Source organism: Macrobrachium rosenbergii, chromosome 40, assembly GCF_040412425.1.
Source record: "Macrobrachium rosenbergii isolate ZJJX-2024 chromosome 40, ASM4041242v1, whole genome shotgun sequence".
Classification (NCBI taxonomy): Eukaryota; Metazoa; Arthropoda; class Malacostraca; order Decapoda; family Palaemonidae; genus Macrobrachium; species Macrobrachium rosenbergii.
In genome coordinates this window covers 18,710,013-18,727,875 of record NC_089780.1, presented here as the reverse complement: position 1 = coordinate 18,727,875, position 17,863 = coordinate 18,710,013, and the positions used below count along the sequence as shown (strand labels likewise).

Here is a 17,863-nt window from a genome sequence, read left to right as displayed (position 1 = left end):
CTGTACGACATCTGATTACTCTAAAGTGGGTTAAAGTCTCACCTAATATAATTATAGATTCAGCATGGGTTTCACCAAACCTGCACATCATTAAAGCACAAGTAAAATTAAATGCTTGTTCGTTACGTGAACAAAAACAATGTAATGTGGTATCTCTATGGTGCCTCTCTTGTCAATGATCCGCAGATCTTTTTATAAATTTGTAAACATTCGACCAATCAGTTTTTACTTCATTTTCTAATACTGAACACTAATTCTACAGCAGTAATCACCAAACACAGGAATATAGCAATAAAAGAGTTCCATGGACAAAAATTTTCTAGTTTACAAAGTATTATCGACATTTTACATATTAAAGTGTATACTAATACAATTAAGGGTTACTTTATATAGAGTAAAAATGTTCATGAAAATACATTGTAATTTAAATATAGTATATCAATTAATTACATATGGAATGGAAAGAAAATGACAGATTGAAATATGTGAAATATAATACATTTGTAAACAATTTTAAACCATACAATAACCTTCAAATTCTTCAGTGCAACATTTACTTTGGCCGTATAAGTCACAATTTATTGATTCCAAGCACATACTGCAAGGCCCTTGCCTTGAATATATATATACTGTACAGAGTATGATACTCTGGATACAAAAAAAATAAGTATTGAATTCAGGTTAAGATCAGGCACTTACAGATAACATATAAATATATATATTCGTTACACAGCTGGGGATTTATAGAGGTTAGACTTAGAAGAGTATGGGAATGAAGTTACATCTTTGGTAGTACAAAGTCTTGGTGTCTGATGACATGACACCAAGTTCTTGGAAGATTGACAGAAGTGTTTCCTAAGAAAAATGGACTGGAAGCTACCTCGTGTTATTTTTGTCATTCACGGGTGTGAGAGGCCACAAAATATTGTGTATCAAATTCATACCTGTATCAAATGGTCATGCAATATCGCAAATGATGGTATACTGCTTGAAATGAGGTCCAACAAATATCACAAAATGAAAAGCATCGGCAATATTTTGAAAGAACCAGACATCTTTCTGTAATTCTCTCTCTCTAATTGCTACCTTGAGTTTTTGTATGATAAATTATTCTCTTGTGAAAAGGATGAAGGTGAAAATTTCATATCCAACTGAATATATATGACTATGTCTGGATGACTGAAGAAATAATTAAGGATAAAGATGAACACACTATATTAAATTAAAAAATTTTCTGGGATCTCACATTACCTTCATTTTGTAAATAGGCAGTGAATTATACAAAAACAAGTGGTCTGGTTACTAATAATATACAAAAAAGTCAAACCTTTTCAATTTCATCCAGAATAATATAACTAAGGAAAGGTACGTTATTTCCATTTTCACTACAAATAACTCTTGAACCTCATACATCTTATCAACCTTTAATTAACAAATACTTTTAATATAACCACATCTAATTTCATGAATTTATGACTCCTTTTTCTTGAAGCAATAGAATCTATTCACTCTCTTCTTTATCTGTGACACATTCAACCCTTCCATCTTAAATACATATTAAAATTAAACTTGCAAGGCTATGGCCATGATATTCTGCCATACTAACCTTACAACAAAAGGTGAGTTTCAATGTATTGAAAATCACATTAAAACTCTCGTTAACATCATCCAAGACAACTACAAGTTTCCCTGTACGGTTGATTAATGTTAAACATGTACAGTACAGTACAACATAAGTTATACGAGCAAGACAAACTTTAAACAGCCCTCATTCATTCAGATCATAGGCTATAGTATCCCAAAGATGAATTGTATATGACATCCTAAAACAGGGATTTTGAGTCAATTGTTTACTGAAACCGACTTTTTATCCATACATTAAAGTACTGTATACCATACCATGAACAAATCCTTTGAGCAATGGTAATTCAACTCGCTTATATGAATCAAAATGGTGATAAACAAAGATGTGTCCATTCATTGTACAAGCCACTTATTTTTACTCAAGCTATACATACCAAAATGGTGCACTATTAGTAAAAAAAAATGGTCAACTACAAAAAATATTAAGCATCGAAGCCTCACTAGACAACGCTCCCTTTCTCACTGTATCACACTGTCAAAAGCTTTGGCTACCTTTGGTGTTGGCTTCAATATTTGGTACTCTTCATCACATCATTCATTCACCTTATGGATGAAGTCAGTACGATATATAATCTTGTCATGAACTGTGAAATACTTTGACTATTCTCATCATGCTTTGAATTATAATGTGTATAGAAGGAAGGCAATAGTGTCTTTTTACAATTCCTAAAACACTATGGCATATTCACCCCCGGGAAAAATTGTACAGCACTAAAAACACTTTAAAAAAAAAAGGATTTTTCTTTTTCCACATCTTAATGACTAGACAGAGTCTTACCCTTTCATCACTGCCATAGATTTATAATATTTTGCCTAATCTAGATAGCTGTTGTTGTTACCTAATCAATATACAGTATTTATTACCTCTGACATGCTTTTTTTAATATCAATTGTTGCATTCTTGTTTCTGAAGCAAACACTTGCATGTTATTAGTTTGCATTTTGTGTTTATTTGCTTTCTACTTTTGCTTGACAGTGCTGCATATCATTTATTGGTCATTCATTTATATGCATTATAATTATAATTTACCACAATATTATTGTTCGATTGTATAGCATTTTAGCAGTCCATTGTTTCAGCTCCCTTTGTTTATACCATTTGCTCCACAGAGATCCTGAGAAGTATTCATATGCATTTTATAAGATCCCTTGGACCATGGACATAAGTTACTACAACTGTCTGACCTTCTCACAAGGTAGGAAATTTTGGAAGTTATTATATCAATAATAGTAGACCAACCTTTCCTGAGCTTAGTCTTATAAAGGTTGAATGAAGATGGAATGTTTGCAGGTAGGTGATTCTGATGACTGATTGACGAAAGCAATGCAGTACCATGGTACTACAACACAGGGAAGCCTGAGACATATACACCCATTATTAGTCGCCATGATGCATACCCATTACAGAAACCTGGGACATACACACCTGCAAACAGGTGTGTATGTCCCAAAACAAGGAAAACTGAATGGAAGCCCTAGTCACACTTACTATGTGTCATGGTAATGAACAATGCTGTTTCATGACACACTGTGACAGGAAAATGGTAGCCTTAAATGCAGAAAACATGTTAAAACCATATTGGAAACACCAAGACAGAGATAGGTAGAATTGGAACATTTCTTCTTCAGACAGGCAGAAAGGGAGACTCTTCTTCTTTTGAGATGTCTGCAGACAACTGCTACACAACATAATGATCATGTATAGTAAAAGAATTTTGTGATGAAACCATCCTTGTTCCTGTAATGTTATAAACAATTCACCTTTTGTGTACTGTAAAACAATGATTTAAGAGCGAATGATAACAATTCTCCCTTTGTGTTATATAAACAATGATTCCAGCCTACATGAAGGTTGTTTCAAGTTTGCCTCTAGCGTAGCTTCAGCTGAACAACTTTTAAAACATTAATCAACTATACATAAAAACTTTCCTATTACCTTGGGTATGTTCACATGATAAAACATAAACACTAAAATATCAAAATATAGGAATGACATGAGTTCTTATTTCAGTAATAACAGTCTTAGAATCTCTTCTCACAAATTAAGCAGTAATATTCAACATAAATACTGATCTAGTACATATGTTCATCAATTAATGGTCAACGTAATAGGTCATTTACATAGGTAACTTTTAATTAGCCTCTAAAAGGAATATATTGTACATCAACAAAGAAAATTTGTATAAACAACCTCTACAATACTACCTCAATTATAAATATTAAGTTAATATGAGCTTTTACAAAAAGAAAATTCTTAGAAATCCTCATCTTCCTCTTCTCTTATAAAAACTTCGGCAATACCATGTGAATCTACTTCTTCTGTAGCAAATGACAAGGGATCTTTGGTACACTGGGCATTTAATTCTAATGGATTCTTAAAACTGCTTTCTTCTACGCATAAAATATTTATGGGTTCACCAGAGTCATCTTTCACTTCCACACTATGAAAATCTTTGCTTTTCTCAGAAGAACTTTCAACTACCTCCTCAGATGCTTTGGATGCATTAAATCCAACATGATTCTTAGAATTACTTTCATCTTCACATAAATCATTTATCTGTTCTTCAGATTCCAGTTTTATTTCCTCACAAAGAAAATTTCTGCTTTTCCTATTACAAGTATCATCATCTTTCTCAGGCACTATGGGTCTATCAAACCCTACAAGATTCGGAGAAATGTTTTCCTCTTCATGTTCATCAGACTCCACTTTTACATCCACACTAACAAAATCATTGACTTTTCTACAAACACTTTCATCTTCCTCCACTTTCTGTTTCAGATTCTCTTCATCACAGTTTATTTTTTCCTGTTCTCCAGGGGGTAGCAATTTTTTCCGAGAATGGCACTTCATGTGTTTTTTAAGCTTCACCTGACTCGGAAAACTCTTACTGCATTCAAGACAGGGATACTCACTTGCATGACATTTTGCGTGTGATTTAAGGGCTTTGTTGTGTGGGAAAGTCTTGTCACATACTTTACAAGAGAACGAGTTTTCGGCCAAGTGGTTCTTCTTATGCCTATTAAGGTGCCCTCTTTGGCTGAAAGTCTTCCCACACGTATCACAGTGAAATGGACGCTCTCCTGTGTGAACTCTATAATGCTTGCTAAGGCATCCTTTCTGAATGAAAGTCCTACCACATATATGGCAAATGAAAGGCCTTTCTCCAGTATGCTTTCTAATGTGATGATTGAGGTGATCTTTAGTTGTGTACGACTTTCCACAGATATCACACGAGAATAACCGTTCCCCAGTGTGAGTCCGTTTGTGTTTGTCAAGGTTTATTTTATGAATAAAACTCCTGGCGCATATATCACACGAAAATGCTCGGACACCTGCATGCACTTTATAGTGGTTGGTAAGGCTGACTTTATGAATAAAATTCTTATCACACAAAGTGCAGGAAAATGGCCGCTCCCCGGTATGAATCCTCATGTGCTTATCTAATGTGGGCTTTGCAATAAATCTCTTTCCGCATAAGTCGCAACCGAATCGGCGATCTCCAATATGATTTTTTTTGTGGGTCTCTAGGTGGCCAGCTTGAACAAAACTCCTTCCACATAGATCACAAGTGTAGGGTCGTTCCCCTGTATGTATTCTCATATGCTGACCAATAGCCGCTTTTTTAGTGAAAGTCTTACCACAGAGATTACAAGAAAATGGACGTTCCCCTGAGTGTGTTTTTTCATGCTGCTTAAGGTTATCTTTCATGGCAAAATCCTTGCCACAAATGCTGCAGTTGTAAGGGCGTTCACCTGTGTGTATTCTCTCATGTCGTTTCAGATGGCTGCTCTTGATGAATGTTTTACTACAAGTGCTGCACGTGTAGGGACGCTTCCCCCCTGTACTTACTTTCTTTGGTTTTGGAGTTTCCAAATCAACTTGTTCAAAGATATTTATATCTTGTTCATTATAGGAGTATGGAATATCACCCAAATGATCTTCAACATCTACAACCTCCTCCAGTTTCACTGAATCACTTTCCATATCCATGATGCTTTTAGTTCTGCATAACCAGTTTCTTAAACAAACAATATTTCCTCCTTTCCATAGTTTTCAGTATTTGCTAGATTTTCTTCCTTATACCTCATATCACTGTATGTCAGAATTAGGGTCTATCACACATTTAACTACATCATCTGGCTGAATTTTAAAGAAGAAATATCCAAGTTTCCCTTAAAATTCATTATCAGGCATATCATTTTATGCAATAAAATATTAATTCCATTAGGTACAAAAAATGACTGAAAAAATATTACAGCAGGAACTGAACATTTTCTGTTACAAACAAATGAAACTTGAGAGGCAACATTTGTACAAGCGAGTTTGCTTCAAACATCTTGTTCTTAAAACTGAATACAGTAACATAACTGACTGTTGATATCTTACAGTTTTTTGAAGTTTAAGATCTTCTCCAACACTGATTTTCCAACAAACTGTCTAATTAAGAGAAAAAATACATAAACTAATTCACATAGACCACAATTATGCAGTCATTACTACCACACACAGCACCATCTTTCCCAATGATTTCTTGAATTCATTTCCAAGGAAAGCAGGTTGTAAATGATTAGGAGGAGATCACATGAAGATTTTTGGATACCTCTTGAAAAATTTTACAGGCAGATCAAGACCCGTTGTCCAATTTCTGAACTTGCTGGATTCTGAAATAGAAAAGGCAAGATTGTAATTACAGCTGTGGTACTTGTTCCCTGACTTGAATTAAGAAGCTAATGTTCCGGGAGGAAGCTCACCTAAATAAATATTTACAGAGTTTTAGTTTTGAAAGCACTCTTGCCTTGGAGCATAAGTGACATTACTTAAATTTACATCATAGGCCTGAAAGTATCATCCTCGTGCATTAACTCACTACACTGACTCTCAGGTATCATGACGTCCCCAGCCCCTCGCACCAGATGTCTCCTTATCAATCTGTCCTACATCATCTCCTCCTCATTCTAGCCATAAAACGGTTCTTAAACAACTGTTGCATATAAACTTGAGACTCTCAAAGACACTCATTTGGTCCACATGATATCAATTCACAAGTCTGTGTGTTTGCACAGACAATAAAGTGAACCATTTAGCATTATCTTTAAGGGATGTAACAGTGAGTGATGCTACTAAGTTGAAATGCTGATGATGATGATGGAATTGGGGTGAATTTCATCCCATTCTTTAAGAAAGGAGGGTATCTAGGCTATCAGATAAGAAAGTTGTTGCATGCTTGACATAAAAAGGTATCTAGGCTATCAGATAAGAAAGTTGTTGCATGTTTGACATATAAATGGGTAGAACCTGGTATCCTGTGTTAGGTTAGGAATTATCCCTGTAAGTAGGCTACCAAGCAACACCTTCTTATAAAGGTACAGCCAATAAGGGGGTTCACTCCAAGGTCAAGTAAGATTTGGCATCATAGGTTGGGTCAGGATGCATTGAATAGGATAAGATTTTTATACGATCTTGACACAAAATTAATTTCTTGTTCCTAAGACAATTTTCTTTGCCTAAACCATGCAGAACCTGTTTAGGTTACCCTATGCTTAGTTTGGCTGGTCTATACCAAGAAACACTCCTGTTGAAATAAAAAATGTCATGAGGTGATGGGTTATTAAGGATACTTATTCTAATTTTCATTAAAGTAAAAGAAATTCCATCTAGCTTAACGTACTGTATCATAGCCTAACTCACTACCACGGTCTAACTTAATCTACCACCGCCTAACTTAATCTGCAGTGGTCTAACTTAATCTACCGTTGCCTGACTTAATCTACTGTAGTCTAACTTAATCTACTGTAGTTTAACTTAATCTACTGTAGCCTAACTTAATCTACTGTAATCTAACTTAACCTAGTGATGTCTAACTTAATATACCGCAATCTAACTTAATCTACCTTAGTCTAACTTGATCTACTGATGTCTAACTTAATCTACTGCAATCTAACTTAATGTACCATAGTCTAACTTGATTTACTGACGTCTAACTTAATCTACCGTAGTCTAACTTAACCTATCGTAGTCAAACTTAATCTACAGTTGTCTAACTTATTCTACCGTAGGGAAAGGTTACGATACAAAGGTTACGATACCCCAAGTCTAACAGGGTTAGGTTAGGCTAGCTTAACGAACCTAGCCTGACTTTAGTTATACTTACCACTATAAAGACTGAACTGAGAAGGCTAATATAGGCTATACTTTGATGCCACTCAAGTAAAATAAAGTATAGTACACGAAATAACTTAGTGTGTGTCAAAACCATAAACTGTTTACATCTGTAAACACCGAAACCTTAGTTGTCAATTCAGTTCAGGTCAGTTATGAAGACTGATGTCGTATCTTTGTAACGGCACACCCAATTTACGTGCCTTTTGTTATTCCTTCGTACATTGCGTTTCTTTTCACTTCTTCTTTCGTTTCACGGATGGTATTTGCTACTGCTGACTAGTCTTGAATTTAATTTCCGTCTTATTCCTTTATAAAAGACAAATTAGGCTTATTAAATAATGTCTTATCATCTTAACCATCGCCCCCAACTGTGAGGTGTGAATGGCCTCTGTGAAAGTCAGCCATTCATGTCTTTCCTGAATTTTCATCTTTCGTAAATCTACCGTTACCTACCCCTCTTTTCTCATAGTTATTATCTAAATAGGCTTGGATCTTCCAACCCTTAGCCTCACAGAGGCACAGCTGACACTATTATGTACCATTCTCACCAGGGTAACGCAGAGATCTCTTTACTACCTCATTTTATGGTATTATACACTAGTAGCATTCGTAGTAGTCTGACTCTGTATACTAATCTCTTCTCGCCCGTGCATGTCTTGCATATTGTATTACCTGGTTTATTATTTTAAGCAACAATCGGCTCTGTCATACGGTTTCTTAATTTTTGTTTAGATAGCTACAGCTAAACAAATGTTCCGTGGTGTGAACTACACAATCTACATAGCTGATCTTCACTTCTGCTTCGGTGATTTGCTTTATTTTTCTTGTAGATCTAATATCTTTAACTTTGTCTTCATGACAACAATAGCCTCTATTCTGTGTATGATTACTGTTTCCATCTGCTCTCCTTTTTTTAATCGACTTAATACTTAACGTTTTGTCTACATCTTGAGTTTTTGCTTTCTGTAATTTCTTCTACCCTAATTTCATTTTTTTTGCATATTTCTACAAGCCTTTCTCTCCAGTATCCCACATATGGTTCCCTTATTTGGTCTGTCATTTCTTTAACTAATCATTTCTTATCTAAAGTCACTGATTCATGGAAAAGTAAAACATTTTATAAACTAAGTTATTGTTATAATTGGACAGTGTAGCCAAACAGGTGAAAAAATGAAAAAGCCAATATCTTGTTTCTGCAGCTGCCAATAAATGGGTTATATAACAAGCATGATTAAATATGAATATATTTTTATTCCGGTTAAGGATACGGATACAGCCAATTCCAGTCGCTAGAAGGGAATGACAAACCCGCAGTCGCTGACGTAAGCGTTCGTGACGGGATCTTGCTCGGCTGCGGCCTTCAAAATCCCCAGCCTGTGGGACACGACGCCAAACGCCGTGTCAACGGTCTTCGGCGTACCGGCTACAAGGTAGAAGCCGAAAGATCCGGATCGCCAGTGATCGGCTGCCGGCCAGCTCACCATGAGCCCTTCCTTCGCAGGATGAGTGTACTCTTCTCCGTCTAGGATATCCTCGAGAATTGGTTTCCCTCCGGAGCCATCGTTCTCCTCGTAGTCTCCTCCGTAGAGGATGGCATGGCGCTTATTAGCAGACCACCTGCTTGACGTTACCTGGTACTCATAGAAGCTGGTGTTCCTGTAGGAGGGGCCCTTCTCCCCCGAACACAGCATGATGGCCTGGCGACTCCTAGGGTGGTTCCGAAGAGGCTGACGTAGACTCTGCCTCTCCTTTCTCCTGCCCAGCCGATGTCGAAGAAAATGGCGGGAGACTCTTCCGGTAGCATTGCAGAGAGAGACTCGAACTGCAAGAGAAGAGAATGGTGTTAGTGTGATATGGAGTTCGGGGAACATTCTCTCTCTCTCTCTCTCTCTCTCTATATATATATATATATATATATATATATATATATATATATATATATATATATATATATATATATATATATATATATATATATATATACATATATATATATATATATATATATATATATATATATATATATATATATATATATATATAACAGTGAGAACATTGAGATTTATATCTCAAGTAGCTTGTAGCATCTCTCTGTTGGTGGAATTTCACAGAGGCCCTTTGTATCACGCCTTGCTGGAGGTAACAGTGATGATGATGATGTCTGTACATATGTATCCCTGAAGAGTGTGTGAAAGTATTGCTAAATAATAAAACCCCAAGCATATTACTAAGTATACAGTGACAGCTGTAACCACGATAGGAATGTTATGGCCCTCTTTGTAGTCTAGGTTTTGTCCTTAACTGGGTTTTGTAAATCGCCCCAGCCAAGTGCTACCATAAGGACTGTTGTCTACTTGGGCTGTGGAGAATATCCTAGTCTGTTTTACTAAGTGAAGGAAACTGAGCTTATTTCTAAACTTGATTTAGAGTGCAAAAAAAAGAAAAATCAGAATTCGTGGTTGAAAAGATTCTGATATTTCTACCACCCAAATGGGCCTAGCTGTCAGTTAGGAACTTTGTAACATAATTAACCAGGATAGGTACCGAAACACTTGTAACAGACTTGCTTTACTATCATCAATAGTTATACTTTGAGAAGTAAAATGAAGAAGAAATCGTGCTAGTAAGCGTTTTACCAAGTTTTATTAAAAGTGGCAGTTACAGTACAGTGCAATACTATTTCTTAGAGAAGGTAATTGGGCAATATGTACAGTACTAAGCAATACTAATGATTTACGAAAATTTTGTTATCAAGAAGTGGGGCACTTTCAGCCATTCTTTGAGGTAAAGTAAAATGCTAAAAAGTGGCTACAGCTAGTGGCCAAAGGGACGCCGCAGACAATCTTCAGTAATTCCTACAGTGCACCACATGAAGCGCACCGACAGCACTACCCTCCTACGGGGTTACAAGGCAAGAAGATTTCTCAAAAAAAAAATAAACCTGAAATATATACAAATTGTTTACCTGATGAACCAAGATGGCCACTCCATCATTGGGGTACACATCTTCTCTGAGACAGTGGACCAGAATCCCTTCGTCTCCTAAGGACAGTTGGGCAAACTGTTTGGTCCCGTTCCTCTCTTGCATACCATAGACAGGGGCACCGGCATTCAATAGGCTTATTATATCCTGTTAAACGAAAAGATATAATGATGTACAGAAAACAGCAATTTCATGAAGACTGCATCTACTTCAGCAAATATTTTTTCTGGCTAGTAGCTATTTCTTGTTTATGGCTTAAATCGATGAATTTGAGAGGCCTCTGAAAATGAATTCAGGTCTCATTAATTCAATTTTTCCCTTGCACAAATAAAATGTTCAGATGTGGAAACCCTCAGTGTATGAATTTAATTGGTCAGTTTTTTAAGATAACTATACAACTTTCAGTGGTTAGTAATATTCTTGAGCAGTCAGTTACCCACTGCTTAATGTTATGACCTTATATGAGGAAATATTTCAAGATATTACATTTAGACATTTGCTTTCTATCATGATAAATTGATTAAATATTTACTCCATGTTAAAATAACAGATTTTTGTTGCAACGAAATTATTTTACAAACAAACATCGAAATGATGGACACAAAATATTAACTCACCTCCTTTTTGTCTAATTGAATATTTGGCATAACAGTGACAATTTGGGGACCTTTGCCTGAATACCGATCTAGCATGCAACTGCAAGTACTGAGAGAATTCATTGCACTTATAAGATCTCCACAATTATCTGACCCTCTGATTCTTGCATAGGTGTCTCTCAGCGTTGTAATGACAGATCTGGCATCCATTTTGGCATCGTTCTCTGTGATTAAAATCTTTCTAATCTCGGACATATTGTTTTCCACAATTGTCAACTCCCGTCTAATGTCAGCAGCTCTCTTTTCGTAATGGTCAAATACAATTTTCGCAGCACTTGATTCCCTGCATACCATCTTCTTAATTCTCGTTGCATTTTTCATTAATTTTCTTGCGTTGTCTTTGAATGTGAGTTTCAGTACCCTCACACCTTCCTGGGCATGGACTATGAAACATGAGTCTAAGTCTTCTCTGTGATCATTCTCCGAGCAAGAAGGACATCCCCACACGTTGCATGTTAGGCAGACAAAAGAATAAGGAAGACTATGGTCTGGGCAGTGACCAGCCGTATTATCCACATCTACCAAAAGCGGGCCATTATTGCCAATGAATGGCTCCCTCTGAACACTGGAAGAACTTCCAGAATGCTGGGAATTAAGCCTGAAAACACTTTCCAGAGCAGACGTCTCACTTTCTTCATCTTCATCATGATTGTTGGGATCGAGTTCTTCAAAATGAATCAAGTCAGTAGGATCGAGATTATATTCTCCGGTGTTCCTGCTGTTTGGAAGTCCATTGGTGCCTAAAGGTTTGCATGATTCAGTTAAATCTTCCTCCACACGTTTGTCGTTAGGATTCCAAGGCTCAAGGTTTTCCTCAACATCAAGACTAGAATCACTTGTTTCATCCGGCGCTAGATCTTCATCAATATGAAGACCTGAATCAGTTTTGACACGCATCACTGGATTTTCTGCAACATCAAATGCTCCTTGAACTGTATTGCAACACAGTAAATTCTCTACTTCACGAAGAGCATAATTTCTCACAGTTTCACCCATTTTTTCACCGGTAAACCCAGCAGGGAACTCAACAGTCTGTTGTTCCTGATAATATTTCACCCCTTCCTCTATAAATGTACTTTGTTTTACAGTTCTCCGACTAGCAAAGCCACTCTCTTCAATGCACTTTATTGGTTTTTCCATTCCGTCACTGTATCTTCTTTCTCTGACTTCACCATGCCAGAACTCCAGATCAGCCACAGAAGAGCTCTTCTTCATCCTCGTCTGAGAGGAAATTTTGCGCGGTATGGCACCAGTAGAAGCTAAAGCCTTTCCTTTTCTACTCATTGTCGAATTATATCTATGGGAACCCTGTGTGGTTGCTAATGCAGTTGCATAAAGACAAAACGGGCACCTGTCTCTGTATTTTAGGGTGTGGTTAAGGCATTCCTTACAAGAGCAATGGCCACAGTCCAGAATTCTGGAGGCTGACTGCATGCTAGTGTAAGTTCTCTTGCATGTGTTGCACGTCCTTCTGGTGCCAAGATGATCAGCCTGTGAAAAAATATATAGCAGATTGAAAGACTGCAGTGAATGCTGCATCTACTGCATCATACAAAAATACAGTACGTATAACATTGCATATGTAAATTATATGCATCAACACACTCATTAAACATACACACATATATGCATAGCAGGTATCCAGTGTCAAAAAGGGGTTCAAACTGCAAACAAACATAATTTGCTGCAAATCATGTTCGAAGTTTGGCAATATTCCAACCTGTGTGATTTTGTGACCTTTCATGAGAATGACGTCATTTTTATATAAAGTGTTCTTCAATGTGTGCTTTATGGTGAGATCTTGAAAGAGCGTAAAGGAAAAAATATTGCTAAATGATAAATCTAAGAAATTATCTTAAATTTGTAGATCCAGATTGCCAAAATCTTGATGTAATTTAAGGCGATTTGTGTCTCAGTTGCTTTTCAGTATTACAATGTTTAGTAGTCACTCTCCGTAGGTATAATGCAAAATAATCTTAATAATGTTACAAAAAACAAAAGTCAACAGTAGTTAGAGATGCTGGGGCGGGGGGAGGGGGTGGTGGTTGGAGCCAGTCACGCACATATTCAGGTCTTGATTCCCGGGTTTTTGTCATTTTAATCTATACTAATGGACACGTTTATTATTAGCTATCCTTTCTCAGGTATCTGTCAGTGAAAAGTAATTCTTATTTACTAGAATTATGCATGCATATTTTATTCAGTTCTCACAATATATTGCAAAATAGATTATAATGCACTTTACAGTAAGAGCAGTTCATTATCTTGGCTGGAATCTACAGGGTGAGTGACTTCAAGTATTAAAAAAAAAATTTACTTCGTAGAGAAACTCCGTTTTTGGTTAAGAACTTGAGACTGAATGTTTTTACTCTGTAGGTCTACAGTAGGTGCAGTCCGCCTAGACGCGCATTAAGTTCAAACGTCTAAAACTTTTAAATAAACAAAACTGGCAACTCTTGGAATCATGGTGCAAGACGATGCTGAAAATCACGCAAGCAAATGGTCTATAGCTCGACATTCACGGAGCAAAATAGTGCAGTAAATGTGTCCCTGTTCAATGAACATTTGATCGAAAATCCCTTCGGAAATGGTGAGATTAACGGCGTTTTGAGTCGTACGACATCGTTGTTTATATTATACTGATCACTCGTCTGTTCGGTTGAGCTTCCCCCAGTCTGGACTGTTAGAGAGACAACACTCACTTTGGTGGTGTTTCTAATTTACTGGATAACTAAAACGCCTTGTAGCAGGATTTACAAAAGCTGTACCTTATAAATCTCTCTGTCATCTTCTGTGTGATTAAGGGTGTGTGTGTGTGCGCGCGCGCGCGCGTGTGCACGATCGCCCTGACGTGTGCGAAATGATTCAGCGCGATTCAATGTAACTCCCCACATGGCTTCAAATTACACGATTTTTGGTAAAATAAATTTAGAAGTGTTGCAGAATACAAAAAAAAAAGTTTCTTCAGAGCAAAACAAAGTTGCAAAATACTAAACAGTAACTAAAATATTATTAATTTAACAGCATATCAAGGAAAATAATTAAATATGTAACATAGTACACTAGATAATGATGAAAGAGAGATGGTTATGTCTAGGACATGTCCTCCACACAACTCCTGGGAGAATTATAGGACATGACATTGGCAGCTAGGCTGATGTAGAAACCAGGAGAGTTGGAAGACCCTAGGCCTACGCAGATGAGAGCTATAAGAATGAGTTTTTACACCTACTGATATGGAGGTGCGATGCTTCTAAGTGCAATTGCTATAAGAAAAGTTTTCCTCACCACTTCCTGTTGTATTTCATTTTATCCGTTTTGTTTATGTTCATTTTAAGCAATGAACGCTAACTTTTATACTGGAATATCTGTGCATTATTTACACTCGCCCATTTCGTTTGTGTATAATAGTATACAAATGTACGTATTAGTCACGAGTGAATGTGACCAGATTATCATTACATATGTAAATATACTCACAAAACGTGTGTTTTTTCAATTTATTTTTTATTATCTTTTTTTTCTCGCATCCGGCCAATCTATTTCCTTGGATCTTGCTTGCCTAGTAATGCAATTTATGCTTGTTCCACACTAATAATAATAATAATAATAATAATAATAATAATAATAATAATATGTGTCCAGCAACCTGAATGGTTCTGTACTGTTTACATTCATACTTGAACGCATGACATTCAAAGTCTTGCAGTAAACGCACACTGAATGCGTTCGCATCTGGGGCAGTTCAACTCTCCAACACAGTTCAGAAGTATACAGACGCACTTGGGGGAAACTTGACAAGTTGAAGTGACTAATTTTTCAAAATATTAAGGAGAATGACTTGCGGAAAGCCTACGTAAGTCACTCTGATCACTGCACGGTATCACTGAAGTCTGAAACTTGCAATTCTCTTCTTCTACCGGCACGGCAGGGGATGTGCTTGCTTGTTCGAGAAAGCAGGCGTTGCCAGTTTTCACAAAGTTTTTTGAACAGTAAGTTATTTTAACGACGCATCTTTTTTTAAAATAAAACCTCTTTTCGTTCTTTGCCGAAGGCTACGTTTAACGGAACTAAAATGACAGAATAAAACAGTATTTTCCAAAGCACACGCTCTGCGAAGATGTACGGTAGGTCTAGTCTAACGCATCTGGCAGCTTACACCGGATGGGGAAAACTCTATCTACCTTGCATTTAGCAACCTATTCACTAAAAGAACTACAAAACAATACTGTCATTCTCACCATATTGATAGTAACGGGCACTAACACCTTAGAGACATTTGTATAATACAAGTTTTCACTAAAAAACGTTTTCAAGATCTTGTGGCAACAACAGAGCTCTATTTAGTTCTCGCCCTTGGCGGCTGAGATCTTAGTATGGACTGATGCACTCAACAGCTGAGAGAGAAAGAGGGAGTCTTTGCAATGTCGTCACTAGAGGGCAGCTAAACTCGGTACCGTACGAGCAGAGGCCTGGTACCAGTCATGATACAATATATAAGGTCTCTGGTACAAGTCAGACTTATAGACGACAGAGACAAACACTTATTCCAGCCCGGATAAGACAAGGTACCGCCACCGTTGAACGCAGTTTTCCCAAACAGTCATCAATAATTGTTTCCTTACATTGAAATATACCTCATCTTTCTTGTTAAGTCAGAGGTAAAATATTAAATTGTAGAAATGTTTATTAACATTCGAAGTAAGTTTTAATTTAACCCTATTTTTCAGATTTTATTAATAAAATTCAATATGAATTTCGGTTTAAGTTAATTTCAATAGGGATTAAAAATAAACATATGTTACTGAAAATGCAGTAAGTGATTCAGTGCATATAATTAAGTTACTTATTCCCTTTTACGTTCATTGATCACAGGATCAGATCAATTATAACTGCACTTGTAACATAGTTGTTACCAAAGACTTGAAAGTAAATATTCGTAACAATTCAAATGCCCATTCCACAAGAAACCCAGTCTGTGTTACGTGGTTCTTGTGTGTGTGTGTGTGTGTGTGTGCGCGTAGTAGTAGTAATAGTAGTATTAGTAGTGGTAGTTGTATTAGTTTTAGTAGCATGAGTAGTAGTTGTAGCATTAGTACTAGTAGTAGTTTTAGTAGTAGTAGCAGTAATTTCATCCTCACTTTTGTTGTCAGTTATATTTCGTCGTAAACTATACAGAATTTCAAACCCTGATGACTTATTACAAATGGCGGTAGTTATTTGAGCCAGTTTGGTAGCAAGCTAGGGACAGCATTTCAGGCCAGAATATAAGCCTAACAAGCACCCACGGAGCAGGTGCTGTAACTATTAAAGCCACCCCAGTAAGACTGCTTAGGAAAAGATATGCAACACCTTCTGGAGCCATCCTTTCTAAGAAAAAAAAAAGGGGGGGGACACAGTCTAAAACTTATACCATTGGTATCTAGAATTCAGAGAACGTTCTGAGGAATAATATTTGAATAAGTGAAGGAAAAGATTGTATATTTTTCAGAATGGAAGCAGATCATGTGAGTAGTATGAATCGTGTAATTTATCATAGATTTTTTATTATCATTTTCATTTAATTAAGATAATATTCACAGTAGCATGAGTCTTGAAATGGAGAAACAAATCCACAGTTGTGTATGGGTACATACATATTTTTAAATGTATTTTTGTACCCACATATAACTGTGGGTTTGTTTCTCCATTTTCATTATTCAGATTATGTTCACGTACATATAAAGCTAGCTAAGAATACAGATTATAAAAAAAGATAAAGAAATAATGACCTTTCTCTGTTGTTGGGGGCAGTAGCAGCTTTTCAACATCTTTCAGGGTTCCAACAATATTAATCTAATGAATACCCTTGGCAACGCCATTAAACCAACCGTCAGAATACACAATTTTTCACATACACATACTCATGCAGTGTTTAAAACACGAATGCACTATGCACTATATATTATTCACAATTCACAATTTTCTATTGTTTATGGGACCCCAACGGACGTGGCTGACCAACACAGTTTCGCGCATACGAGGAAAAAAAAAACTCGTGTTAAAGGACTCCTTCTTAGGTGATGACAGGCTCTGGAAATCCAGAGGAATCAGGGACCCCCTGAATTACTTAGCCATGTCTCCTGGCTTCTGGGCTTTTGGTTAGTCATCTCAGAGCCTGATGGGGACACAAGTGTGGGCGAGAAAGGGCCTTTTTATCTTATCAGTCATTCCTCTGCTTCGCTCTCTCAGATAACGTCTGTTATGTGGTACTTTGAGAGGTATTATTATCAATGTTGTTGCTTTTCATTATTATTATTATTATTATTATTATTATTATTATTATTATTATTATTACTATAACATTTCAGACACATTATCAATTTTACCACAACTTACATTCATCTTACAGTAAATGGCACATGTCTATCAGTATTA

The 17,863-nt window shown here is 36.5% G+C and overlaps 3 protein-coding genes across 7 annotated transcripts in view; 1 reads left to right on the top strand and 2 right to left on the bottom strand.

The window, feature by feature from the left end:
• Positions 1-17,863, top strand: part of LOC136826202 (zinc finger protein 585A-like) — a 65,946-nt gene that overhangs the window by 9,316 nt on the left and 38,767 nt on the right. The window contains exon 3 of the transcript XR_010849542.1: positions 2,755-2,840. The gene's annotated coding sequence lies outside the window, so the exon portion shown is untranslated. The remainder of the gene's footprint in view (positions 1-2,754; positions 2,841-17,863) is intronic.
• On the bottom strand, positions 306-7,945 carry LOC136826204 (gastrula zinc finger protein XlCGF57.1-like). Its single transcript, XM_067083275.1, has 2 exons — positions 7,797-7,945; positions 306-6,306 (listed from the first exon to the last, which is right to left on the bottom strand). The coding sequence occupies exon 2, from the start codon at positions 5,633-5,635 to the stop codon at positions 3,899-3,901; it is 1,737 nt and encodes a 578-aa protein (XP_066939376.1). The 5' UTR covers positions 5,636-6,306; positions 7,797-7,945; the 3' UTR covers positions 306-3,898.
• Positions 9,039-17,626, bottom strand: LOC136826200 (uncharacterized). Of its 5 annotated transcripts, none has more exons than XM_067083266.1 (4): positions 17,218-17,626; positions 11,408-12,937; positions 10,773-10,937; positions 9,039-9,629 (listed from the first exon to the last, which is right to left on the bottom strand). In XM_067083266.1, the coding sequence occupies exons 1-4, from the start codon at positions 17,254-17,256 to the stop codon at positions 9,435-9,437; spliced, it is 1,929 nt and encodes a 642-aa protein (XP_066939367.1). In that variant the 5' UTR covers positions 17,257-17,626; the 3' UTR covers positions 9,039-9,434. The 5 variants fall into 5 exon arrangements, with proteins under 5 accessions (XP_066939367.1, XP_066939372.1, XP_066939368.1 ...); XM_067083271.1 differs by having other exon boundaries at positions 17,556-17,575; XM_067083267.1 differs by lacking the exon at positions 17,218-17,626 and adding an exon at positions 15,688-15,832.